This window comes from Python bivittatus, unplaced genomic scaffold (assembly GCF_059951505.1).
Source record: "Python bivittatus isolate LINGU-HERP-01145 unplaced genomic scaffold, Pbiv_v1 ctg000700_np1212, whole genome shotgun sequence".
NCBI lineage: Eukaryota > Metazoa > Chordata > Lepidosauria > Squamata > Pythonidae > Python > Python bivittatus.
In genome coordinates, this window is record NW_028277098.1 from 41,112,197 (window position 1) to 41,139,383 (window position 27,187).

General features: G+C 39.0%; 1 protein-coding gene across 1 annotated transcript in view; it reads left to right on the forward strand.

Moving 5' to 3' along the window:
• Positions 1 to 26,357, forward strand: part of OMA1 (OMA1 zinc metallopeptidase) — an 81,846-nt gene extending 55,489 nt beyond the window's left edge. The window contains exon 9 of the mRNA XM_088154311.1: positions 24,548 to 26,357. Coding sequence (XP_088010437.1) covers positions 24,548 to 24,649 — 102 coding nt within the window. The 3' untranslated portion in view covers positions 24,650 to 26,357. The remainder of the gene's footprint in view (positions 1 to 24,547) is intronic.
• Positions 26,358 to 27,187: the final 830 nt, after the last annotated feature.

A 27,187-nucleotide genomic window follows, 5' to 3' on the forward strand; every position in this document is an offset into this window, starting at 1 on the left:
CTACCCAACTAAGCAGATCAATATTAACGAAGAAAGAAAGAAAGAAAGAAAGAAAGAAAGAAAGAAAGAAAGAAAGAAAGAAAGAAAGAAAGAAAGAAAGAAAGAAAGAGTTCCTCAAATTGAGTTCAGCTTGCCATGATTTCATGGATACATCCATGTAGTTTTCTTAGCCTTGAAGTAGACAATGGGCATTGCCTTCCTTTGGGCTTTATATGAGTATGTTAAAAAACATCTTTGGAATGTCTAAGATCTGCTAAGATGACTTTAAACCAGTACATTCATTTTAAAAAAGACATCATTAATAGAGGCATTCCTGGTGGCTGCTGAATAGCTACTGAGACCTGTTGGCTTAAGTGAAGGAATGCTAAATAGCCCAAGAATGAAATAGTGCAGGAGGAGAAAGTCCAGTCCCTGCCTTCTCTCGTTAAAAAGGATTGCTGATGAGCCTCAGCCTGGTGAGCCCAGAGCTACCCTTTAAAGTAGATCTGAAGAATGTTCCCTGTTCCTCCAGATCTGAACCAGTCTGTTCAGTCCCAGCCAGTGGCAAAAGATGGGTGGAATTGTAGCCTCAAATTGGAGGATGCTGGGCTTGAACAGGGATTGCAGGATTATATAGTTAAGTAACCTGAGTTCCTTGGGCAGCTTCCTGTGTTCTTCAGTGGGTCAAGCTGACAGTTGTTTCAGAAACAAGATAGAACTGTTTATTTTGGGAGTTATACTTGGTGACTTGAGGCTGGCAGCAAGGAAGCTAGAACTCTTAGAGAATCCTCCACATATGTGTGTGTATGTATGTTAAATCAAGATCTAAACTGCTTCCATACATCTTTCACAGCCTAAAAATGAAGCTCACACTTTGTTTAGAATATAAGAAAAAACCAAGCAGGAGGTGGCATTCAAAAAATAGATTTAAAAAAATGTTGGACTGTTTTTTTAGCTACTGCAGTTCTCTTCTAGAAATTTTATGTGATGGTAATTCCAGAGTCAGATATGAAATAGAGGGCACCAACATAGACAGAAATATGGAAATTGGGGTCACAAATCACTAATGAAGAAATCAGTGCCTACTAACCCTCCCCCCACTTTTCTGTTTAAACCATAGAACAAAACCCTCTCCAGAACAATGAGGAGTTCTTGTTTCATAAATGCAGGCTGCTGCTTCTCCTCATGTTGATTTACATCACTGCTTAGCTGCATAGAAGTTTTATTTATGGCAGCAGCAAGATCTATACAGCAGGCTTCATCTGGAATATGAACTAACATGTTTCAGTGACTTCATAGATTACTGGCATTCTTTAAAAGAAAGAACTTCTGAAGGATTATTAAGTAAGAACCAAAGTTGAGGGACCATCCTCAAACTACAAATGTATTCTGAATGAATACATGTTTGAGTTTGAGTAGCACGCAATAAGACGAATCTATCTATCATACACATTTAGTGCAAAAACCTATATTTGCTTCTCTTTTTATCCATACCGATTCGATCACTGCAGTTGGTTTGCTATTTGTTAAATACATGGGTTCTGCTCTTTGGGACCTCAGCTCATCAGTTACCAAGTGAGCAACCTGTCACAGAAGCAACGCATATCATTTATTACTGTCAGATACCCAAAGATCAGAATCTTCCTTGAGCTTCTTATCCTTTGATGGCTTGGAAATGGAATAGCCATTAAAAAAAAAAAAAACTTGTGCATGGGAATAGAAAATGAAGGGCATATGAGCAATTCGTTGGGTGATGTTGGATTGAATTAATTTTAGTTTACAACATACAGACTGCTGCTGTTTGAAAGTGTCCCTGCGTAATGTATCCTGTTTATTTCTGGGGCAGCCTTCATGTAGAAAATTTGATACCAACTTCTCAGGATGCCTAGTATCTGTCCGAGAAAGTTTGCTTTTATCTGTATGTTTTTCTAGAAGTTGGCAAGAGGGAGATATCTTGCTTTGTTTTCAGAATATATCTCCTGATTAATCCCTTTTCAAAATAATCTCTCTCCTATTAAGATCAAGAGTCAGGAAAAAAGAAGAAACAATCTCTAAATAATTTTCTGATTCGCTATTTAGGCCCTTGATGTCAGAAATAGGGCTTCTTTTTACAAGTTGAAACATGAATTTGCATCAAAGAAGTTTTTGTTGATTCTCATAAATAACTGAAACTTCACCCAGTATTTTGTCTCCCTGGAATCATGTAAACTAGGAGTCCAGAGATACTCTAACCTTAATCCATTCTTGAGCTGAAATGCTACCAATTGTTGAGTAGACAAAAAACTACGAGAGCACATTTTCTCTTTCTCTCTGTGTTGCCTGCTGATCCCTATCCTTCTCTATTGCTCCTTATTCAGTCATCTCAGTCAGCTGGCTGGGTAATGGGTAGCAAAACATAACAGATATTATACATTGAGGTGGCCCTTGGATGGTGTCAATATAAGGGGGGAAATACTAAACCCCAAGGCAGTTAAAGACAACCTGAGGCTGTCACATTCTTGGGCTAAGGATGAGATGAGGTCATTGTCCTAAGGACACAGAAGAAAAAAGATGTTGCCAGGGCATGTTTGAATTGTGATTAAGGGCAAGTGAAGCCCTCAGCTTCTCCTATTTGCAATAAACTCTCCCCATTCTCTGAAATCCCAGAACAATGTTTAAATAGGAAACACATAACTAAGTTAAACAGATTGTTTAGTTTTGCTTACAAGCCTTTGCATATGAGATCTTCCTCCTGCTTTCTCCACCCCGCCCCCCCCTCCCCATGAATCATACCTTGACAATGGGTAGCATTAGTTTTGAAACTAAAACCTTCACATGTGCTAAGCTATTCTGTGCATCCTTAGAAGGTTTCCTAAGGTTTTGTTAAATTCTGTGTCATGTAAGCTTTGGATTAATAAATTCAAAGCATATTCCTGATCATCTTTGATTTTTTTTTTTTTTACCCCCTCCATCCAGAGACGAACAAGAGATCTTCAGGAGAAGGTTTAGATTGCCTGAACAGTGGAGGGTGTAACCAATGGTTTAATTTGACTGGCCGTCTATTGGAATTGTTTGCAGGATGAAGCAACCTGATAAGGAAGAAGATCCTCCAGTAAGGAAGGTCTTTCTTCTCCAAGATATCTGACAGGGCCTTCTCTCTCTTCATGAAAAACGGGAACATTTGCATTGGAATTCCTTCTACTTATAATTAAAAGGCCCTGCAAATCTGGTTCAGAAAAAATCTGACACCAGAGTTTACTTTGTTCACAGAACTGATTCTAGCTGTAATATAGTTAGTTTTTTACTTAATGTTAACACCACCCATTATAGCTAAGCATTACATATCAACCTGGCCATTATGCCTAATTCAACAAACATTGTTTTAAACAATTCTGGCTTTATGTTATGTCGAATGGAGATCTCCAGCTCTTCCTTGCCTCCTCTTAAATGTTTTTATGTAATTAATTCAATTTGGCACCACCCAACTCCAGAACTCTTCCAGAACATGAGCTTATAATCATATATTTTTATGCCATGGCCTCATAACTTTCCCTTTGATTCATCCCCAGCCCACAGCTAAGGCAGCCTAGTGTTGCCCTTGGCTGTTCCAGTTCTCCCAACACACTTCTTGCTCTGCATATGATCTGGCAGGCTGCACTGACCACATGGTGGCTGATGCAGTTAAGGGTTAGGATCTGCCCAGCTCCTATTGGTCATTTTAGACTACTAGAGATGCACAGCCTCTCTCCCCTCCCCCCCCCACTAAGCATTGACAACTGCGAACCATGGCCATTTTGGCTGAACATCTGGCTTCTGCAGCGGCCTTGCCAGTGTAATGGCCGACCCGCCCTTTCCAAAGCATCAGTGCAGATTTAGTGCTGTTGTGCTGCACAGGTCAGTTTAAATTGGGAAAGAGAAGTGGATTTTGCCAGCGATGTGTTGCTCATTCTGTTACCATTGGTAGCATCACTGGTTTTATTTATTTATTTATTTAGTAAATTTATAGGCTGCCCATCTCATATACATGACTCTGGGTGGCTTACAATTAAAATGCTTCTGCCAACAAGGGGGCTTGCATGGCTGTGTTTTTACTATTTTTATTATATTTGGGGGTGGGGGTGGCACCATTTTCTTTCTGCCTTGGGAAGGACTGAGAATTATGTTGATTAGTATTACGTGCGGGCTGATCACATGGCTGTCAACTAGGTGCTTCCATTTATTTATTTAAATAATTTATATGGCCGCCTATTCTCATAACAGTGACTCCAGGCAGCATGCACAGATTAAAAATCCAACCTATTACAAACAATAGCCTGTGACTCCTGAGGTAAATAATATATTCCAATCATAAAATCACATCAACAGAGCTTGCCTAACCTCCTGGCCCAAACGCCTGGAGAAACAGCCATGTCTTCAGAGGCTTATGAAAGGCCAATAGAGTCGGGGCCATCTGGATCTCTGGAAGGATGCTGTTCCACAAGGCAGGTGTTGCTACAGAGAAGATATGACTCCTGGGTCCAACAAGATGACATTGTTTAACAGGGGACTTGGAGCATGCCCTCTTTGCTAGATCTGGTGAGTTGAGCAGATACATTGGGAAAAAGGCAGTTCCCCCAAGTTGCCTGGCCTTATGCCATGTAAGAGTTTAGAGGTGACAACCATCACCTTCACAAGTCAAAGCTGGGCAGTTTAGTTAATTACTGCCAGCACTGCCATTCTATTACAAGCACTAATCTTTCATTATTATTATCTCCCCCTTCACCCAGTGTCTCTCCTCCATGCCTGTGAGCATCAGATGAGCTATTTTTGGATATGGGTTTAATGTTCTATCAGAAGAGCAGTAGGGCTCTGTTCAGAAATAGTTCAACTGAAGGGTAGGAAGGGTCCTGCTGAGCAGGAGCATCTAGAAACCCCCTCTTGTTTCACCCTTGCCTTCAGTTTGTTAGGACACTGGACAGGTGATTTAAGGACCCATTTATATTTGCCCAACCCCAGCCCACTCCACATTAGGCAGAAAGGTTGGTGGTTGTTCCTCTGCTGGCCATTGTGAAAAGAAACAAAATTGGGGGAATCCAGCAATCTCTTTCTGCAGTAGGTACACAAGGATGGCACTCTTTGCTGCCTTGTTACTACTGCTGAACAGGGGGCAGCAATATCTGGGCTGGCATACTTTTCTGCCAGCCAGGGGTGTCCTCAGGGAGTGGGTTAAAAAAGTCAAGATGGCAACCACAACCATGCAACGAAAGCCCCACCCACTTTTTAATGTGCCTCATTATCTTGATTATTTTTTTGATCCCCCTATGGACACCTCTGCTGCCAGCTTAAGTCCTTGTAGATAGCACATTACTAGTCAAGCTATTTTCCCTCTCAGCTATACAGCATACTGTTGACCCTCTTCCAACCATTATCTGTTGCCTGGAATGTGCTCTCTCCCTCTCCCTCTCTCTCCCTTCCTTTTGTGTTATCATTCAGTTGCATACCTGCCAAATCACTTGATTCTCCCAACTTAATTTTTCCCTTTCTAAAAGACTTCCTTATGTGATGGAGATTAATCTGGCCTACTGGGGTGTTTTCTCTCAGCAAAAGGCCACTATATATCTAACCAGAAATTATTGGGGGGTTTCATTTTGTGCTAGTTATCACAGACTGAAATCTCTTTAAGCATAAATTGATAGTTGTTCACTTTTATCAATAAGTCTTAAGAGACCACTAATGCTGTAAAAGCGCCTCTTGGAATACCTGCGCCTGCTAACCCAGTGATGCCTAATACTACTCCTTTAGGAACAGCTATGTTTATGGTGGACCAGTAAGTGAGCATTTAGTTATATGAGATACATACCACATTTCATCCAAACAGTTTAGAATTCTGAGCAGATTAGCTAACTTTGGTTAATAGACCTATAATACCCATTTGTCTTATGTCTTTACTGAAATATTTATGACCTGCCATTCTGCCACCAAAGTCACCAAGATGATCTACAATTTCACAACTAAGTTAAGAAAGGATAAGCCACTTGTCCAACATACAAATCTGGCTGATATGTCACACGAAGTCATGGATTGCCTAGCCATTGTTGCTGAAGAAGCCACAATTAGCTATCACACTAAAACAGAAAAATAAATAAATGATGCCCTCACATGCAACAACAAAAAAGCAGGCAGAGCTTTGATTACACTATTGTGGCTGCCATCTTGACTTTTTGACCATACCCTATGGACACCTCTGCTCATAGAGATGCACACATAGTAGAACTACTGAAATAGTCTAGGAAATGTAGATATACATGGGAGGAAGCAAATCTATTTAGTTATCCTGTTTATAGACTTTTTAGGATTTTATAGAAAAAAATGAACAAACAGAAATGTGTTTGGAAAAAGAAAGCAGATCAGTGTCATTGGCGTAAGATTGGCATTTTGTGAACTGTAGAGTGGATACCAGAACATAGATTGGCTGCTGCATTTTATACTAGCTGCAGTTTCTGACCATTCAAGAGCAGCCATGCAAAAAGTATATTGTAGTAATCTAAATGGAAATCAATTAATACATGGATCATTGAGGCCACAGAAGTCACCAGGCCTCCAGCAGCAAGGGAGGGTCTGAAAGTTTCTGCAAACCAGAAGGGCAGACAACCTCATCCAGAAATGGCTATTCTTCCAATGCCAGACTAATATATCTACTGACTGATGGACTGATCCTTAATTTGTCAACCCATGTCAAACCCACCATTTCAATTTAGGACTTGCAATCATTTGAAAAAGAGAGAAACCAAGCTCCAAATTTCAGATGACTTTCCCAAGTCAACTGTTGACAAATTGCTGACAAATGATGTTAAAGCAAAGGACTTACTTTTCTCACACTGAATTACAATCTTCCTCAGATGCAATATTGCTGTAAAATATCTATGCAGCATTTTACAGTCTAGCTTGAAGTGACTTGACAAACAGTATATCCCTGGCTATTAGTGAGCAACCACATCACAGTTTGAAAAATACAAAGCTGTTCTCAATTTGCTAATTATACTCCTCTATGTCTATCTTCCTACTCCTAATTAGATTCCTCTTAAACAAATCAACCCTCTCTTGATGCTCCTCAGACACATAAGGGGAGTGGGGGGGGGGGATTTATTACACACTTTCTCACTGTCTGTCATCTTCCCTTTGGCTCATTAATACTTTTAGTTTTAGTCTTGTCTGAATTCCCAGGCCACTTCTCAATATCTTTCTGTGATAGTAGAAACATATTTTGGAAGCAAAGGAATGTCTGCTAGGTCACATCTTTTCAGTGCAGTTGTCACATGTGCAAAGTTGCTTAACTTCTGCCTGAAAAGGAATGCCAGTTGTGAACATCCAGATGGGATTTGAGAAAGAAACATACACTGATTCTACTACCAATTAATGGAAAAATGCAACCAGAAACCAGCCTTCCATAACACATTGCTCTGCATGTGAATTGGACTACAATGACATGGGTCTGTTGGAAGGAAATTCTGGGAACTGCAATTCCTTGGTTCTCAAGGGCACCATCATGGATATTATTGGTGACATCGTTAGGAACCAGCATCTAATCCCCACAAGAAGCATCATAAGATAGCATGCCTGTCAAAGAAGAAACAATAAGACCAATCAAGAGAAACTGCCCAAATCCACACAATACTGATAGGACAAGCTGCTACACATAAACAGCTAACAACTCCTCTTCCTTCTCCATGTCAGAGCACTGATGGCATTACCTAGTCTAGTGATGAAGCATCTGACAAAAAAAACAAAAAAAAAACACAACCCCAAGCTCAAAAAATACCAAGAACCCAAGATGCAATATCTATTTGAAGGCAACTGAAAAAAATACATAGGAAATCTTTGTTTGTTTGTTTGTTTGTTTGTTTGTTCATTCATTCATTCATTCATTCATTCATTCATTCATTCATTCATTCATTCATTATATTTATATAGCCTTGCTAGATTAAATTGCCAGTCTTATTTCCAATAATGGCAAACCAAGATATCTTGGCAACATACAACATCCAGAATATTAGTTGTACTGGAGCGTAGCTCCCAGAATTGTCAGCCAGATGGCCTTTTGCTTGGAATTTTGGGAGTTGTAGTCCAGCATATTAGGAAGGCAGGTTTTGGGGTTACATTATATTGCCATATATTTCTACCCAACTACCTATCTCAATAGAAGAACCTTCCCAAATTTTAGTTATGACTTTGACATTGTTAAATGTTCAGAATCATCACAGCAAATTTGTCTTTGCTGAAATCAGGAAAGTACTTGCAGAAGAAGCAGAGGGAGTGGAGCAATGAAATCCAACTCTAGGCTCCAAGCACAATAGTGAAGTGGAATGCCAAGTACCACTAAAAGCAGAGAATAGACCAGCCCACCCAGAAGCCCTACAGCAGCCTGATAGTGTCCAGTAGACCCTCTGGAACGAAGGGAGCCTAATGAGATTTAGGGAACAGTCCCAGCAGTGGCTACAGGAACTTGCTTTTTTTCAGAATTATGAAAATAGCATTGTGATGTTGTGCCACAAGCCCTACTCTTCTTGGGTTTGGGTAGAATATTGTGACAAACATAGAAAAAGGGGTGGGGCTTGCATTACTACACTGTACTCAGCTGTCCTCAGGAGCCATGAGGAGGTGTTCCAGAGCTGGTCCAAAGATTCCTTTGGTGAGAAGAGCAGACCATAGAGGTCTGTGGACTCAGGAATGGAGGGGTTTATAGTTACATGTTGTCCTGTATACATATTCAGCATATGATATGTTAAGTGTAAAGTCTTGACATGTTTGTTCACCCCACAGGTATTCCAAGAAAGTGTTCTCAAAGCAGCTTGGATCTCATTGTCTTCTTTTTAAAGATGTGTGTGTGTGTGTGTGTGTGTGTGTGTGTGTAGTGGACGGAGAAGTCCATATTTACCATCAGCTGCACATAGACAAAACGGGCAAGTTTTCTGTCCCACTCAGACCAACATTCCCAATACCCAAATCTCATTCAATCTCAGAAGTCAATACTTCTCAAACTAGTCCATTAACATTCATTTTTGCTTGTTAATTCAGTAAATAGCTCTTTAGCAGAAATAAAAGCTTACATGAAGGATATCTGTTATGCCATCCCCAAATTAGGCTGCTAATACCAGCTTCGGTGAGCTTTTTAGTCCAATATGATACATATTTACACTGTTTTATTCTACTTAGGCATCAAAACATGTTCCCTGTGGAGCATGCTATCTTAGTTTCATTTTTACATTTTACTTTATGTCTCTACAGTCTTCATTTAAATGGTCTAATTTTCTTTTTTAATGCTGCTGGAACATCATCATAGCAGAGGCACACTGTGATGATCCTGAGCATTTAGCAATGTCACAAGTGAAAATGTTGTTCTGTCGCAATAACTACTGGGTAGACATACAGTATATGGCACACACACACACACACACACACACACATAACTGAACAGAAAAAGAGGTGTGCAGTCATGCCAACTGTAGAGGTCTGCTTTCCAGGTTGTACTTTATTTTCCAGTATAGCATGTCCATAGCATGTCCACAGCTGTACTTGGAGAAAGTATCATATAATCAGTGATGGAGAGCCAGTTTGCTGTAGTAATTAAGGCATCAGGCTAGAAACTGGGAGAGCGTGAGTACTAGTCCCACCTTAGGCACAAAGCCAACTGGGTGACCTTGTACCAGTCACTCTCTCAGTATTAGGAAGCAGGCAATGGTAAACCACTTCTGAAATCTTGCAAAGAAAACTGCAGGGACTAGTCCAGGCAGTCGCCAGGAGTCAACACTGACTCGAAGGTGCCCCCTCCCTCACATCAGAGATGGGGCAGCACACTCCTCTCCTACTAAAATAAGCTAAGGATCTCCTTTCTTATTGTTTCTAATACTGGCAAATTGAAATACTCCCCAAAAGTATTCACTCATGTGAAGCCCTTCTGATGATTGGAAGTACAATACCCACATTTTCCAGCCAGTGTGACTTTTGTTAAGAATTCTGGATGTTGTCTAACATAGCTGGAGTCATCTAGGTTGGGAAGGGCTGTTCTTGAAAATCTATAGGCAGGACAGGAAATTGACTATGCTTCCCATCAGCTTATTATATGCAGCCTTACTTCTGTTCTCATAATGGAAGTGACTTAGCTTTGTGGGTGCGTGCACTCCTTAATCAAACATTGAGTAGCAGTGGCAGGAAATGGGGCCTACATTGTAGCAGTTGCTATAATGTAGAATGTGTCCCCTCCAGGAAGTGCATCAGGCATTCTATATGGGAAGCAACAGTGTTAATGCCCAGTGGAAGTGAACCATTGGGTAATTATCGATGGTCAGTTACTTCTCCAATAAAGGGAGAAGTATTGATGTATTTTTTTTCCCCCTCTGCTGCTGGTGTTATGGATTTGTATTGAAGTTTTATTGGCTGATTGATTTTGCTACATGTCATGAAACGTCTTGTTTCTGAAGGGCAGGCTACAAATAAACATAACTGAATAAGTCAGTACGAAGTAGAGCTTATGAATCACAACACAATAGGTCTGATCCCATGCATACTATAACTGGGTTGGGAGTAATCTGTTTGGGGGCAAACAGAAACTAAATTGTAGTCTATTGGCAAATGCCTTGGAGATTTCTCCATGGCCTTCTGACATGTTAAACAGCAGAAATGGCAAAAGGCCTCCTCATTTCAATTCTGAGATAGGCTGCTAAACAAAGAAAGCTGGGGTGAAAAAACAGGATTGAAAAAACTGTATCCTTTGTTTCAGAACTAAAAATAGAATTCTTGAGCTGTAATAACTCATACATTCATGCATGTACAAATTATCCCAGTAGGATGCAGAAGGAAGATGCCTCTGATCCTAAGCCATTATTTTGTGTCTGGCTTCAAGGGATGGACTTCAGAGTTCTGACAAAAGAAGACACACCAATCCTCCTGAAGTTTTCTTCCTCTGCCTTGCACAGATGTCTCCCTGTGGTTCTTTTTTCATCCTCTTTGATCTTACCACTCACTGTTTACCATTAACTTCTTCCATTCTCTTTGCTTGCTCTTTCAGCAGCTAAAATAATACCAATCCCCCCTAATTCCAGGATGTGGGAACATTATATATTAAAGTGTAGTGAGAACATTTCCTTGATGTGTATGTTGGTTGCCACAGATTTAGATTATTTTGATGCAGATTACTTAACAGTCCTGTTTATGGATGCTCAGTAGACTTATTGCATTAATAAAATTGTTTGCAATCAATCCATACTGGTTACAAACATGATTTACATTTTCTATAGCTTTTATCCCATGTTTGGTAATAATTACAGATGTTGAGTGGAAATGGGGGTGGAGAAAATGAAAGAATAAACAGGCTGATCAGTTCTGGAGTGCTAATTTGCAGAGGAACCTGACTTTTACTCTGCTACATCTCCAGACTTCAATTAAGAACTACCTCTACGGTCTTATATACATGTGCAAAACAATACTTTCAGTGCCCTATAGCATCTATCTTGCCATGGTAACAGTTAACACATCCAAGGCAGTAAATGTCAGCATGCTAACAACAAGCTGTGAAGATTTACTGCCTTTACAAATAAATCATAGTTTTCTCCACCTTCTTTCCATCTAGAAATTTTCCAAAATGAGCTATCTTATAATTGTGAGACTGGTTTATTTACAGTTTTGTGATGTCTAAGATCCTGGAATCCCATGCTGTCCCTGAGAACAGGTGTAGGTGTGTGTATATACACGGCTGTTTTTATTTGAATGCCTTAATCTTTTCCGTTTGCTGTAAGGATCAATTTCTGAGTTTGTCTGTGAAGAGTTTTAGAACACTCCTGATTACATTTTTGACATCTCATTGAGGCTGCATCAGTCAAAATGGCCACCAGAAGGAAATTTTGTTTTAATTGGGTCCTCATAGCAGCTGAAATCTATTTTCAGCTAATGGATTGTTGGAGGAAACCAAGATAAAGCCTTCATAAATGTAACCGCCCCTCCCAAATGGGGTAACGGAGTGTTAAAAAGCACCTCCTCTCCAGATGGAACCACATACATAGTGCTGTGCCTAAAATTCTTCCTGTGTTTTTTTGGCTATTCCCATTCTGTGTAATGGGAGGACATTATTTTGTTTTTTGTTCTTGTTGGAAACATGTTGGAAAATATCTAAGGGTAGGATGCAGGAAGCTTGCATTTTGCTTAGTTAGGAGATGGTTGAGGGCTATGTGTGAGGTTTATGACTTTCACAAGATAACCCGCTTTCCAGTTGCTGGTTTCTCCTACATCAGTTAAATCTCAAGAAAATCATTAGAAAGCTTCTGGGAGGTAGATTTTGACACATATAACTGCAGAAAGCCAGTTTGGTGTGTAGGCTGGGAGACCATGAGTTCTAATTCTGCCTTTTGCACAAAGCCAGCTTGGTGAATTTGGGCTAGTCACTTTCCCTCAGCCTAGGAAGAATGAATGGCAAGCCAATTCTGAAAATGTTGCCAAGAAAACTTGTCCAGGCAGTGCCAGCAGTCAAGACTGCCTTGAAGGCACACAAATATTATTAATTAGCTGCGATGTGCTTCATAACAAGCATATGCTGCAGAATGTGGAAGAGAACTGTTATTGTTCCCCTATCAGATGGCAACAATCTGTTTTAGGTCATAACAGAGATGTCCGCTGGGTGTGGTCAAAAGTCAAGATGGCAGCCATGTTGGTGTGATTGAAGCTCCTGTTTTTTATCAGTGATGAGGAACTTTGATCTCACTGTCATGACTGCCTTTTTTTAAATCATAACCCGCGGACACCCCTGAGTCATAAGTATAGGACTCCAGCATTTAGAAAGTGATTACTGCCCAAACTAATGTACAGTAACTGATATAATGTATCTGCTAGAGTTGGTTTTTCTCCTTTATTGTCTCTTAACTGTAGTCTTTTCTACATGCATGTGCCTTTATTTTGAAATATTTTATTCTCCTTCTCTAAAAACAAGAAAAAAGCCTGAAGAAATCTGAGGTTCCTCTTTAAAATGTTTTTATGTGGATGTAGAATATTATTATCTTAGATCAGCTGCAGAAATAATCACATTTAAGAACTTTGGGGTTTTTTTGTATCAATTCTTGGCGAAAATACAAGACGTGTTTGCATGGCACAGCTGCTGTCAACCATGGTTTTGCTGCCATGTTGTGTAAATGTGGCTCAATAACTATGCCTGGTGGCTGTACGCTGTTGTCATGTTGCAATAATTACATCTGGATAAAATAAGCCCAGGAGTAAATCCATCACTAGATTTAAAATGGCTGTATTATATGAACTTGCCCGTTGCTTTCATATCTATCCCTTGATGTGACCTTCCTTCCTTCCTTCCTTCCTTCCTTCCTTCCTTCCTTCCTTCCTTCCTTCCTTCCTTCCTTCCTTCCTTCCGCATTCTATTGGTCTAAATCACTGTTATGCAATATATGTTATTGTTACTTTACTGACATATTACATCAGTTTCTAGAATCACAGAATTGGAATTTATTGGTACGGACATAAAATAATTTGGTCACATTTCTAATTCTAGATCAGAATTATTACTTTCAATCTGTTTTAACAGATACTTTTTAAAATTTAAAAATGTTACCAGGTGCAGAAAAAATGGGAAAAAAACAAACACATACAGAAAAGCATATTACATACAGAAGATACCATTCAGCCTATTTTAAAAAGAAATCTATAAACTTTGCTTGCACTAGTAGTACACATCACACTATATCACATCACTACATAAATGGAAAGTAAGCAATCCAGGATTGTAACTCCAGAGTAGCTCTTTTCAACATTAAATAATTATCATCTTATTGTGATGAAAAGACTGGAATGAACGATGCAGTGTCATCTAAACCCAAGTAGAAACTCCCTTTGAAGATTGATACAAGAAGGTATGTAAGGATGCTGACTGGTGAGCTAGAAGCTTTGATTTTGGATCTCTCTGCTCCAAAGCAAACAATGAGTTCCTATAGTGAGCCAAATAGTTCCAGAACAACCCTAAAAGATCATTCTTATATTCCCCCAAAGTCTGCTGAATCCACTCTTATACTTGGAAAAGAGTTCTATTATGATTGTATCTGCTGGCATCAGATCCTAGAAAATACATGGATGTATAAATTTCACCCAAATAAAAGGATCTTGCCATTTACATTCAAACTATGTTTAAGAAATAATGATGTCTAAAATGTCAAAAAGTGATTTTGGTATTCATTCATTCATTCATTCATTCAATTTATTTTTTATTATTAAACTTGTATGCCGCCTATCTCCCCCAACGGGTGACTCTGGGCGGCTCACAATAAAAAAAGAACAAACACACCAATCCCTCCAACAGTGACTAAAATCCATAAATAATTAAAATACAAACATATATTAAAATATACATTATCTTGTATATTACCAGTCTCATAGAACTCCTGGTAGTTAACAGATAAAACTTCCAGAGAAGGTAAAATATCCATGGTAAAAATTAATACAACTTATATAAAATATCCATGTTTAGAAAAAAAACACTTTAAAAATTAAATGAAATCAAGTCATTATAAATACACCTTAATCCTACATACATTCAGCCTAGATGGTGCCAGCAAGTCTACAAATTCTTTATGGAAGGGTTCAGTTATTAGCATCTTTCTGAACCTGATCTCATCTGAGAGGCTATTTCAAAGAATAAAAATAGAGAAGATAGCTCATTATCAGAAACTGAAGCTTATCTGAGGGTGTACTCACATAAAAAAAAAAAAGTCTGTACCATAAAGACATGATTCTATATTTGGAAGAAAAACATATTGACCTGCTCAATAGTTCTGAGTGGATATACATTGATTTACTTTTTTAAGGGAAACAGAACTGGTTTTAATTCTTACTAGATGCTTTCATCTTTCTTTTCCTTTAAATGGTGAAAAATAAGTTTAAACTTACCTGTGGGAAGTAAATGTGCTTTGAGCATTCTCTCAAGTGTGTGTGTGTATGTGTGTGTGTATTTTAGAAAAAAAAAAAAACTTTGGATATCTATTTCTGTGCTTTTTGGAGCATGAGTGAATTTAAAAGAGCTTTACCCCTTCTCTCAAACTGAAGTGTTTTTTTGAGCTAACTATATTGACAGTAACCCTTAGGCAAATATTCTAAGTTAAGCCACTACAAAACTTGCTGCTCTCCCCGCTAGTTTGTATGTTGTTACTATGTTCTTTATTAACATTACCTTAGATCAGCTTTCCTCAACCCAAATTTCATTCATATATACATACATACACACACACACACACACACACACATATATATATATATATATATATATATATATACACACACACACACACACACACACACACACTTACTATATATATACTATATATATATAGTAAGGCCACACAATCTGGAACAACTAAGATAAACATCCTCAGCTGGATGTCCTTCAGATGTATGATGCTATATCTACCATGATTTTCAGTCACTGACAAACTGGCTGAGGACTGTGGGAGATGTGTGTATGTATGTATGTATGTATGTGTATATATATATATACTATATATATATACTATAAATATAAATACTATATATTTATATATATATATATATATATATATATATATACACACACACACACACACATACAGTATGTGTGTATGTATGTGTATGTATGTGTATGTATGTGTGTGTGTGTGTGTGTATGTATGTGTGTATGTATATATATATATATATATATATATATACATACACACATCTCCCACAGTCCTCAGCCAGTTTGTCAGTGACTGAAAATCATGGTAGATATAGCATCATACATCTGGAGGACATCCAGCTGAGGATGTTTATCTTAGTTGTTCCAGATTATGTGGCCTTAATTGTTAAGTCAGTCTTAGAAAGGGTGAGTGTTTAATGCTGTTTTTAATGAGACCTGATAGCTCAAATCCTCTAAGGAGCTGTTTGACAAGCCCAGTGTGGATTTATTAGATTATCATTATTAATTGTTATTGGGTTGACTAGGACTGAAGAATGTTAGGAGGAACTCACTTGTCTGCCTTCATTCTCTCTGCTCTCAGTCCTGTGACTTGGATTATCCATGTTTCTAAATATGTGCATTTTTAAATCTAATATTAATGAAGTAAAAAAAAATATTATTAAGAGATAGCTATATTTGCAACTCCTTATAACAACTATGTTTCACCACTATTCCCAGGATTGAGCAGCTGCTGCAGTGGGATTCTGAGAAATGACATTTAAAGAAGTACAGACAGTTACTATGTATACCCCAACACCCACTCCAGAGCACTGTACAGCCCTAACATCTACAGCAGTGTTTCTCAACCTTAGCAGCTTGAAGGTGTGTGGCTTGCTGGCTGAGGAATTCTGGGAGTTGAAGTCCACACATCTTCAAGATGCCAAGGTTAAGAAACCCTGATCTAGAGATTCACTGTCTGTATTCATATAATACATTTAAGAAGGTCAAGTAAAGTACTATTAGATGCATCTATAGAAGCTGCTATGGTTGATTAAGGTTACTAGGGTAGGTTTTTTATGGCCTAACCTGTGGTACAACCGTAGCCATCTAGTTTATGGTTCAGTGAATGATGTGAACGAGAGAATAGGTTAATTCAGGAACCAGGTTAAGACTGTTGAGAAAAGATAGTCCCGGGGAAGGAACTGATCCTGGAAATGCCTTTGTTTTCTTTGTCTCTCCAAGCTAATTGATTATGGACACTTATCTTGGTTTTATCCTTGTTTTTAGGGGTTTATTTAAAAGTTTGATTTAGATTTAGTTATTTATTATGGGTTTTTTTCTTTTTGTTTGATGTTGTATACTGCCCGGAGTCCTTTAGGATAGGGGCAGGTTCTAAGCACTGAAAAATAAATAAGTAATAAATAAAAGAGCTCAATAGTAAAAAAAAAAAAAGTTTACATACAGAAGATCCCAGTGTCAGTACTTATTGTCTCCATTAGAAACATTCAAGGTGCAGGAGATATCCAAACTCTTCTAGGAACAAGGGAAGCTTCTGCTGCCAGTCAAAAAGGAAAATATGGACTAGATGGCCAAGATTCCTAATCTAGTATAAGGCAAATTCTATATTTACCACAAAATATGTTCATTTCCACATCGCATCAGTAGGTGTAATGGTCTGTGGGAATGACCATGGGAGACAGGTGGAAGAGCCGCAGACTAGGCAACAGTCAAATAAGAGGCAGCTGAGCCTGCAGAAGGAATAGGGGTGTGTCAAGCATCTCAGAAGGGACCCTCCCTAGTTTCTTGGACTAGGTGAGGGAGGAGAGATGTACTTTCAGACTTGCAAGATTTAGTTAATGTAACCTTACAATAAAGTTAGAGCTGGTATTCTGGTGTGCTACTTCTACAAGGCTGGCAGTAGTATTAATCCAAGAAAGATAAAATAGCCAATACATTTACTGATCGTTGTTTGGATGCTGTATTGTTACTCTTTGTTCTGTGAAGGTGCCTGTGTTTGTAGAGGAGTTCAGAGGTAACCTTGAAGAAGGAATGTAGGAATGGTTAAGTAAACACCAGATCAGCCCTGAAAAAGAGGAGGGGATGAGCAAGAAACTCAAGGTCACCCCACCTTGATTCTCTTTAGTATAAAAGGGGGCAGACAGAAACTTTGCCAGGCTTTCAAGAGTCTGTTGTTATACCCAACAACATAAAGTAGCGCTCCAGTCATCTTTGCAGTGTCTGTTTCCTCACCTGGCTCACCTCGAAAGGCGGACAATGTTTTTTTAGGAGTGCAGAGCTTGACTATACAAGTGCTAATTTCAAGGGTGGGGCAGCTCTCCTCATTTTATCTCCAGTAGGCACTTGGATAATGAGAGAAATATTGGTGAAAGTGAAAACAGAATGTTGCCCTTACTCTTTAACAACTCGTTAAGGGCAAAGAGGCATTTAGCTAATGAAAATCTAGTATTTGTATTAAAAGCTTCATAATGATATACAGACAGAAGGCTGTAGCGTCCAGATAATTGGGCCTTTTATTCGTCCTTTTCTTCTGGGCAAACGTTGTGGACAATATGGCAGTTTCTCTAAACTAAAAGAATTAATTGGACTATAAAATATAAGTGCCCAGAGCTTTTGAGAATAAAGAAGTAGGAACTGTGTAAGCATTAATGTTTTTCTTAGTACTGGCCAGAGATGTGACTGGGAAATTATAACGTGGTCAAATACATATTAAATAATGCACGGGCAGGACTAGAAAACACTTCACTGAAGATGGGAAATTATTTTGTTGTATCACGGAGACAAAACACTTTGAGGCTTTCCACAATCCAACATGGACTACAGTTACAAGAAGTTATCCTATATGTAACCAATCACACCAAAATGGCTATATTATAGGGTTGTTGGTGGGGTAGGGTGGGGGTCCAAAAAGTTGGTGGCTGTGACCACTTGACCAAAGCCTTGTCCCTTTTTCATGTATGGCATGTGTGGCACTCTAAAAATGGTGTGGGACTTCAATTGTACATTTGGAGCCATCACCTTCATTTTTGTCATCCCCCAACCCAAGTTTCTGAGGCCTCCTTTGGTCATTTCAGTAACCCACTGCAGCTTCTTTTGGCTACCAAAAGTGACAAAGGAGGCCCCAAAGCAATACTGCTCCACAAAATAGGATGTGGTTTGTGTGAAAAGGTTCAGAAACAAGTGGAAGAAGGTACCACCCCCTCCCCATCCTGTTCATGGTGCTAACTCTGATCATGCCTTTTTAATTTTTTTTCCTCTCCAGAGTGGGGTGGGGGGGAAGCAGAAAATGGACAGTGAAGTGACAGTCTCCCAATTTCCTATGTACAGTTTGAGGACTAAATGTTGGAAGTTAAAATGTTCTCTCTTTGTGTGTGAGCATTCCTGTGAACAGGTATCTGACCTGAGTAATGATTAGTGAATCAGGATTTATAATAGGAAGAAGATTTACATACAGGAAATACATTATAGGGAAAGGCAAAACCTATCACCCAGCTAACTGCATCTCAGGAGGAAGAGAGTCAGACAAAAGGACATTTTTGTTGCACCATGTGTAATTCAACTTTGGAATTCTCTACTATGAGAAGTGGTGCTGACTACCAGCTTGGATGGCTTCATAAAAGGGCTGGACCAATTCATGGAAGTCATGGGGATCAATGACTATTAGCCTTGATGGCAATGTGATTTCCTTTGAAGACCATCTGCTGGGAGACTAGTGGGCTTCCTTGTGGAGTTGGTTGGCAATTGTGAGACTAGATGGGCGAGAGATCCAATCCAGCAGGCCACTACTTATTTTCTTATGTGCTCCATGCATATCTACCTGAGAAGAAAGGCAGAAGGACGTGACGTTATCTTATCAATCTTTTAGACAACAAACAGGCAGAATGACAAACCAAGTGGGCACACACACTAAATCTTTAACTCTCTTACAAATGCTTATACCAGGTTACATCAGGCACCACTTTGTCAGAATTAAATCTGCCTAACTGATAAGAACAGCTTGAAAAGGCCTGTTAAGAGTCCCCCCTCTCTTTGAAGTGAGGGAGGCATGGAGAGATGACAGACCTTCTTGGTAGGGTTCCACATTTTGGAACTCCTTACCCCCAGTGGTCTGTAAAGCTTCTTCTCTCATGGCTTTGAGGTATTTAAAGAAAGCTTTTTTCACTGCAGTTTAACCCTAGGTAAATTCTACTGGTATCCTTTTGTGGGGGGAGGGTTGAATTATTGCTATTAATTTATAGTTACTTTTGCTTTTATAATTTTGATTTATTTTATTGTGGTGTTTACAATTTCACCTGCAACCTGCCCAGAGTTTTTCCACTTGAGTGGGCTATAAAAACCGTAAAATAAATCAATAAATTCTCTAGCTGCATCCTCCTGCCTCCTTGAGATCAGTAGGTCATGAGATGCTTAAGAGTCAGGACTGTTGGACGGGTGCTTTTAACAGGAGAAACCTGGCTTCCAACCTGCCATCTCAATTACCCTGGATTGTGTGCTGTTGGCACATAAAGGTGAATGAAATTATGGAAGAGGGATCATTGGATTGCCTAGGCTGTGCAAACAGAAGCAATATGCAGTAGTGTGACTTGTCTTAAAAAAAGTTAGCAGTGCTTGCTAAAGATGTCATTCAAATATTTTTTAAAAACCAAACCGGAAAACCTGAAAGCATGGAAAAGTTGGCTTGTTTTGGACCTCACTATTTCTTGAAACTCTTTTCTTACTATTAGTGTAACATTCACAGTCTGCTAACACAAACTCTCGTAAATTAAGTGAAATAGGCTTCTAAATTGTATGTTATTGACTTTTCAATTATACCAGCCATGGGGGGAAAGCTACAAGACAAGATATAGATTATAGGATCTCTGTCCCAAGAAAGATCTGAAAACAAAAAGAAGGATCCAGAAATTGTTCTTATGAATATTTATAGAGCATTAATGAGGTATAGGGTGATCTATAGGTAAACAGGATCCATATGCCAAGGAGTGGCTTGTTAAGATTGACAATAGTAGTGTTAAAGAAAAAAAATTCATCCCTTTTGATTGGAGAGAACATACATTGTAATAGTATTTATTACAATTAGTATTTAGCCTCTGAATGAACACAGTGAAAGCCATACAGTTATAAGAACTTAATTCATTTCTTTGTTATGTCATTCTTCAAAAAGACCAGTTTTCTTCCTTTTTAATTTACATTTGCTCAGAACTGGTCCCCAAAATAGAAGAAGGCAACAAGACAACAAATGGAATTATCCAAAGCAAACAAAGTACAGTTTTTAAAATCTATTAATACTTCTGTCTGTTTATTGGTACAGCCCGGGACATGATAAGGAGAGAACAGTATTTTCATTCCAGCAAATGATATACATGTCATTTCTTTTAAAAAGCCTTATTAGTCCAATCCAGGGAGAAAACCATGCCAAACTCCCAACTGGACCCAACAGGGCTAAGCTGCAATCAATATAGGTTTCATTCATTTTAATTAGACCAATCCTGTAATCCTATACAGTTCTATTCACAAATCATCTTACTACCCACTAAGTATTTTCTCCTTTCAGTCCAGAAAACCCACAGCAGGACAGCCTTTCATGTTTCCACCTAAGTTTAAATGTTTCCCCAAGCAGTGTAAACCAGTGTGCCCAACTTCTCCAACTAATATAAGACCACAAAAATTTTATCCCTCTTCACAAGGGCAAAACAGTTGTTTGCCAGATATCGCTATGTTGCACATGCTGTGGAATGACATGTGCTCAGAGTTAGAGCTTCACAAGACTGCTTATATAAGTACAACTCACTGGCTCAGTGACAAATTCCTTACCAAACCACGAACATATATAATAGGTCCTGCACTGGCCCATGTGCTTTCCATAGCAATTCCCAGGCGCCCGACCACTTAGCACATTTGGCTGACAACCTAGAAATAAACCCTTGCCAAACAAAAATTAAAAAATGGGGTGGAGTTGCGGGAGATAATCCAGGCTCTTTTCCTGGGGAGGAATGACTTACCTGTGCTACCCTTCAGCCTCACAATTAAAACTGAAAAATGCAATTAAGCATTAGGACACATTAAGCATTCCATTTATGAGCAATTTGCCAACCCAGCACACCTTCAGCTGTATAATAATAACAAGGGGGGGTTTATTGTCCACAGAGTACAGTAATCACTTTCAAATGAGCTGCCTGATGAGTCTTGTTGCATGATGTGAAATAGAAATGATGGATCAAAATAATAAAACAGTCAGATGTGAACACTAACAAGGGTCGTATCATGGACATAGATGAATATGAACAATACGAGTTAACCAGACTGTGTGGAGGGTAGATAAAACAAAGGAATATAACATCAGGTAACGTGTAGTGTTTCAAATTTCTCATAGCTTCCCTAGCTGATCTAGCCTCCTTACACTTAGCATTCAATCTGTGGTTGAGACAAAAATATGACACATTGATGCTGGCTAGGTGCTCTATCTGGATGATGGTTACCACAGCCCTCAACTGGTGGATTCCTCTACTTCTTTATCCTCCCACCTGTTCCAGGAAAGCAAATGACAATCACTTCCCAGTTTTTGGATGGACCTTTGAGAACATGTGATTTTCATTTGCTTTAACAAATAATATCCAGCGGTCGTAGAATCATATATTTGGAAGGCCCTGCCCACAGTAGGACTTACTTGTCCATAACAAGCATTTCACTGGTTTACTAGTGTACCAGTGGGAGGAAAACCACCATGGTTTCACCATTTCACCATTTTTGCTGTCATTTCAGCTAGAAGGCACACCTGGCAAATTGTTGTCATTTTTACCCCACCCTTATGCTCAGTCCAAACAGTTGCTTTCTTCTAGCACTTGACTTTGTAAGCCCCATGATGTTTCATCAAGCCAAAAACATTACTAAATTCTAAACCAGGACAACTGGATGGAGCATCTATCCAGTGAGAGAAGAAGGGGATTGGTTTTCGGTCTCCTTCTTCTTTATGCTTGTCAGGAAGAGGGTTGGGGTTTATTTGCTTTCCAGCTCTACTCACCTGCACACTCAAAGGAGCCTTCCTCCCTTCTCTGTCTCCTTCTTGCAGCCTTCCCTTCCTTTCCCTTCCCTGCTACCAGTCCTCCAGCCTCCTATCTCTCCACTACTTTCTTGCTTTCTTTTTCTTGATAAAAAGAAAAAAAGAAAGAAAAAAGGAAAGGCCCACTGTTTGATCAGTTCACTATTAGCCTGGTTAGCCGCAAGAAGTTTCTGCATTTCACCAGTTCTGCAACCCAGAACAAAATGGCTGTAGAGGATAGTGACCAGTGACCAGAATGGAGTGGTTTGTCCACCACAGCACAGAGTAGCTAGTTGGGGTAGATATATTGCCTAAACAAAATGAAGCACAGCAGACATACTACAGACTACCACTTGTGCTGTCAGAAGTCAGATAAAAATTACTTTTGATTTAGTGCAAAAAAACCCTAACAAACCATGGGCGGAGGTTGCCTTCTTAGCAGGCTAAGAGCAAGCTGAGGATCACATTATGTGTGCTTGTCCTTGAGAAAGGGTTAATGGACTGTCCTTGCAAGCAGGATGTCCAAATGAACCTTTAGGATGCATCAGTAGAGGTACTGGATAATTTCCAAACTCTGACAAGTTATTTTTCCAACATTCTGCATTGGTTAAATTTAACATGATCCTTCTTTCCCATTTGCTTCTTTTGTTGGAGAAATGGCAGCACGTTCACTCAACTTCTTGAACAGACATCTCAAGGAATGTTCATATCAAGGGATTTTACAAGTCTGCTGTATGAAGCATGTAAATAATCACTCATCATTGTTTGAGAGTGGAGAAACTGCCTGCCAGGTAAGCCCGTGCTGGCCTAAAAATGCTGACTTTCCGAACAGGAAAGCCACCTGTCAGAGTCTCAGTTCTGGGCTGTGTTAGCTTCCAGCAGACATGAATCAGGTGGATTATTACTGTGCCAGGATGTCTATTCATGTTTTAGTTTTCAAGAAGCATTTTGAAACTCTTTTGTATTTAAGCTCCAGCTAATTGCAGTGTACTGTAATATTGCTGGAGTTCATGGAGCCGATGATGGTGGTGAGGAAGGTCTATGCCAAGAACTAACCATCCATATGTATCTGACTGTTATTTATATACAAATGAGTTGGCTTTGGTATTGTAGCTTTCTAGTGCTGATTTATTTCATTTTTATAGAGAATTGAAGATGAGTAATAGTCAAAACTTGAATAGTTACCATAGGAAAGTAATAAAACTTAACAAAGCATTTTTTACAGCAGTAAATATACCGAAATATATCCAGCAATGTACTGGAAAACAACAGAATCCAGATGTTAAAGAGTGGATTCAAAATATGTGTTCTTTGTCATTTTTTGATATAGCTTTATATTTTAGAAATGAGAAGATGGAGCAGTATTTTGTTATATTGTCTAGATTTAATACTTTGTTAAAGGACTGAATTGTATATTAATGCTTTCTCTGTTGCAGTGCCTGCTCTAGGGAACAGTCTACCCTTGAGACTCAGTCCGAATCGTGCTACCCTTCTGGAAAGCTCTAGTATCCTGGCTTTTCCCTCCAGCATTGGGGCCAGGATACCAGTTGCTTTATGATACATAATGAAAGAATGCATTGGATTGTTTTCTTCTGTTTTTCTTCTATTTTGTTTTATGTTTTCTGCATTGTTAGTTGCCTAGAGACACTGGTTGAGATGGATGGTCTTATAAATTCTATAAATAAATAAATAAATAAATAAATAAATAAATACATACATACATACATACATACATACATACATACATATCTTCCCCCCTTTTTAACATGTAGTTATTTTTTATCATTGCTACATAGTATTATCGCTGTTGTATCATATTTATCTTTGTTAAATTTCACTCATATATAGTTAGAGACCTCCAGCTCTGCTGGGCTTCAAATATCACGATTCCTTATTAGAATGGCCTTCCATGTTAGACAGAAATTGCTAGAAATGAAATGTAGTCTGGAGAGTATCAGTTTGAAGAAAGCTGGCATAAGGAGAATTATTGAAAGTATTTTTACATGGAGTAAACTCAAGAGTTGTGATTTTGGAAATGAGAGGGTGAAATTAACCAAATAATGAATGGATGGTGACACTGTATTCTGCTTCTCTCTCTACAGAACCTGATTATGGCTCATTACAAGGATTATTATGCATGGAGATACAGTAGAAGCATTCTTGTGCTACTCTATCCATTCTCTGAGTTGAAGGAAGACGACTGAAAACTGCTCACATGTGATTACGGTCCCATTCCCCAGTTTGTGTGAAGTGTGATTCGTGATCAATATGTAGACATAAGGAAGTAACATAGGCGCCATATTATGTATGGACATGGGACAGCAGCCATATGTTGGTAAAAATCAATGGGGAAAGGAAGTTTCATCTTTCTCCAATAAGAAAAACGTATGGAGGAAACATCTGAGATAAATGTATGTGTAATGCACAGAAGTGTGGGGACCCACCCAGAAGTGGTGGATAACCAATGTCGTTTGCAGCCTCCAGAGCCCCCTGAAATCATACTGCTGATTTTCTGCCAATTTTGGGCAATAAACAGATGTATAAGCAGTGAAGATAAAGATTTTCTCAAGCAGAACTTGATTCCTAGTGGATTTACAGGTACCTCATGTAGTTTTCTTGACAACAGGAAGAAAATGGTTTGCCGCCGCCTTTTTCCAAAGAGTCTGATCTACAGCCTTGGGATTTCCAGGTGATCTTCCATCCAAATATTAATAAGATCCAGCTCTGCTTAGCTAGGGTGTGCAGGCAGTAGGATAGAGAAGAACGAACAAACCCGTAACAAACCCAGTGAAAGGACAAACAAAACCACACTCCCTTTTTAATCCCCCTCCCCTGAAGTTCCAGCCCTGCCAACTTGCATTATTTGATTGTTTTGTGTTCTTCAACCCTCAGTTGTTAAACAGCGCAATAGCACTTAAATAAGTGCATCCACCATCCACTGAAAAGTTGCCTATCTCGGCCCTAAACCGTCATTCATGCACTTTAAAAAGAAAAGCTTCAGGAGACCAGAGACTTAAGACAGCACAGTGATTATTCTCTGTTTAATTCACTACTTCTCTTAGTTGTCTACAGCATTTTTCCTCTAAGAATGCCTATCGAGGGTGTAGATGTTTGTATGTAATGCATAGCTAGTCCCCAAGTATTTTGTCACTGGCATCTGGTGGGGCATGCAGAGTTTTTTGTTCGTTCGTTTGTTTTAACAGAAGGCTTCCGTTAGACGTTTTTCCTAAACAAATACAGCATAATTCCTCTCTTAAAATATGCAGTACATGAAGAAAATGGGAACATAATATCCAAAGTGTTCTATGCCCTATTAATTTTATTCTGTGAATGCTTTTACAAAATTATAACTTTCGCTTGGAAAAAAGAGAGAATTATCCTTTTAAAACAGCAATATTGCTTGTAGGGGATGCTAAAACTAGAATGTTTGCCTAGCAAACAAAGTCTGCCTTCCCAGAGGTCTTTTAATGTTGTCAGTGTTTATTACTTTTGCTTTTGTAAATAAATGCACAGGAGAAAGCAGTGGAGGTTGACTTAAAACTAATAGGCACATTTTTCCCCCAGATTAGAACAGGAAAAGTACTGTTCTTCCTTGCAAGCCATCTGCCTCTTCGCCAAAGGAAAGAACAATAAAAAGGGAAAAAAGCAAAACTACAAAGACACAGACTGAAAATCTGTTCTGTGTTCAGGCAGAACACATCTTTTTGACAATCCTGTTGACTGAACACTGATTCGACTGGCATTACTAAATTCTTAAAAGACTGGCTAGACATTACGTTTCTTTCTCAGAAGACAGCTCATGAAAGGGTTCAGTACGCACACACACACACACACACGGGTTGGAAGGATTATACATATTAAGCACACTTACAATTTGGAAATTGAAGGAGGAGAGCTGTGTTAGTCTACAGCAGTGTTTCTCAACCTTGGCAATTTTCAGATGTGTGGACTTCCACTCCCAGAATTCCCCAGCCAGCAAGGCTGGCTGGGGAATTCTGGGAGTGGAAGTCCACACATCTGAAAGCTGCCAAGGTTGAGAAACACTGGTCTATGGTGTCAAAAAGTCAGAAGTCTGGAAGCATCTTTTCCAACTAACAAATTTTATTAGAAGGCCTAAATTTTTGTGACCTTTAGTTCATGCTCTGTCTCTGATGAAATGAGCTGCAGCTCAAAAAAGCTTAGGCCTTTTAATAAAATTTGTTAGTTGGAAAAGGTGCACCCTATTTTATGATTTGAGAAAAATGCTTTGGACTTTATGTGGCACCACTCGGTTATTTATTAAAGCAGCCCAATGTGAGTCAGAAAAAAAAACAAAAAAAACCTGCTCTTACTTTAAAAGTCACATTCATATTCATGAGTCGAAGACGTTGTACCTTTCTTCAGGTTCGCCCAGAAATTTGATATAGTTGGGATGCGTTAACGAATAGCAGGGAGATGCTCTGGTAAGGCACAGTCAAAGCCTGGCTTTTGTGCCCAATCAGAATAATGTTTGAAGTAGGTGCAGAATGCATGTGCACTCACGCACACACAGATACATACATATGACTCAAAACATTTAAATATTACACTGATTAATTAAATCTTGGAAATGCACTTCCTTGCAGGTGCCTTATTATTTATATAGTGCCCATCAAGATGCAGCAGACTTTACAGAGTTATGACAAGAAAATATTGTCAAAAAGGTCTTGGGCAAGGAATTTACAACTTAATATGGGACAAAGTGAGATAACTGAGGGAAAGAA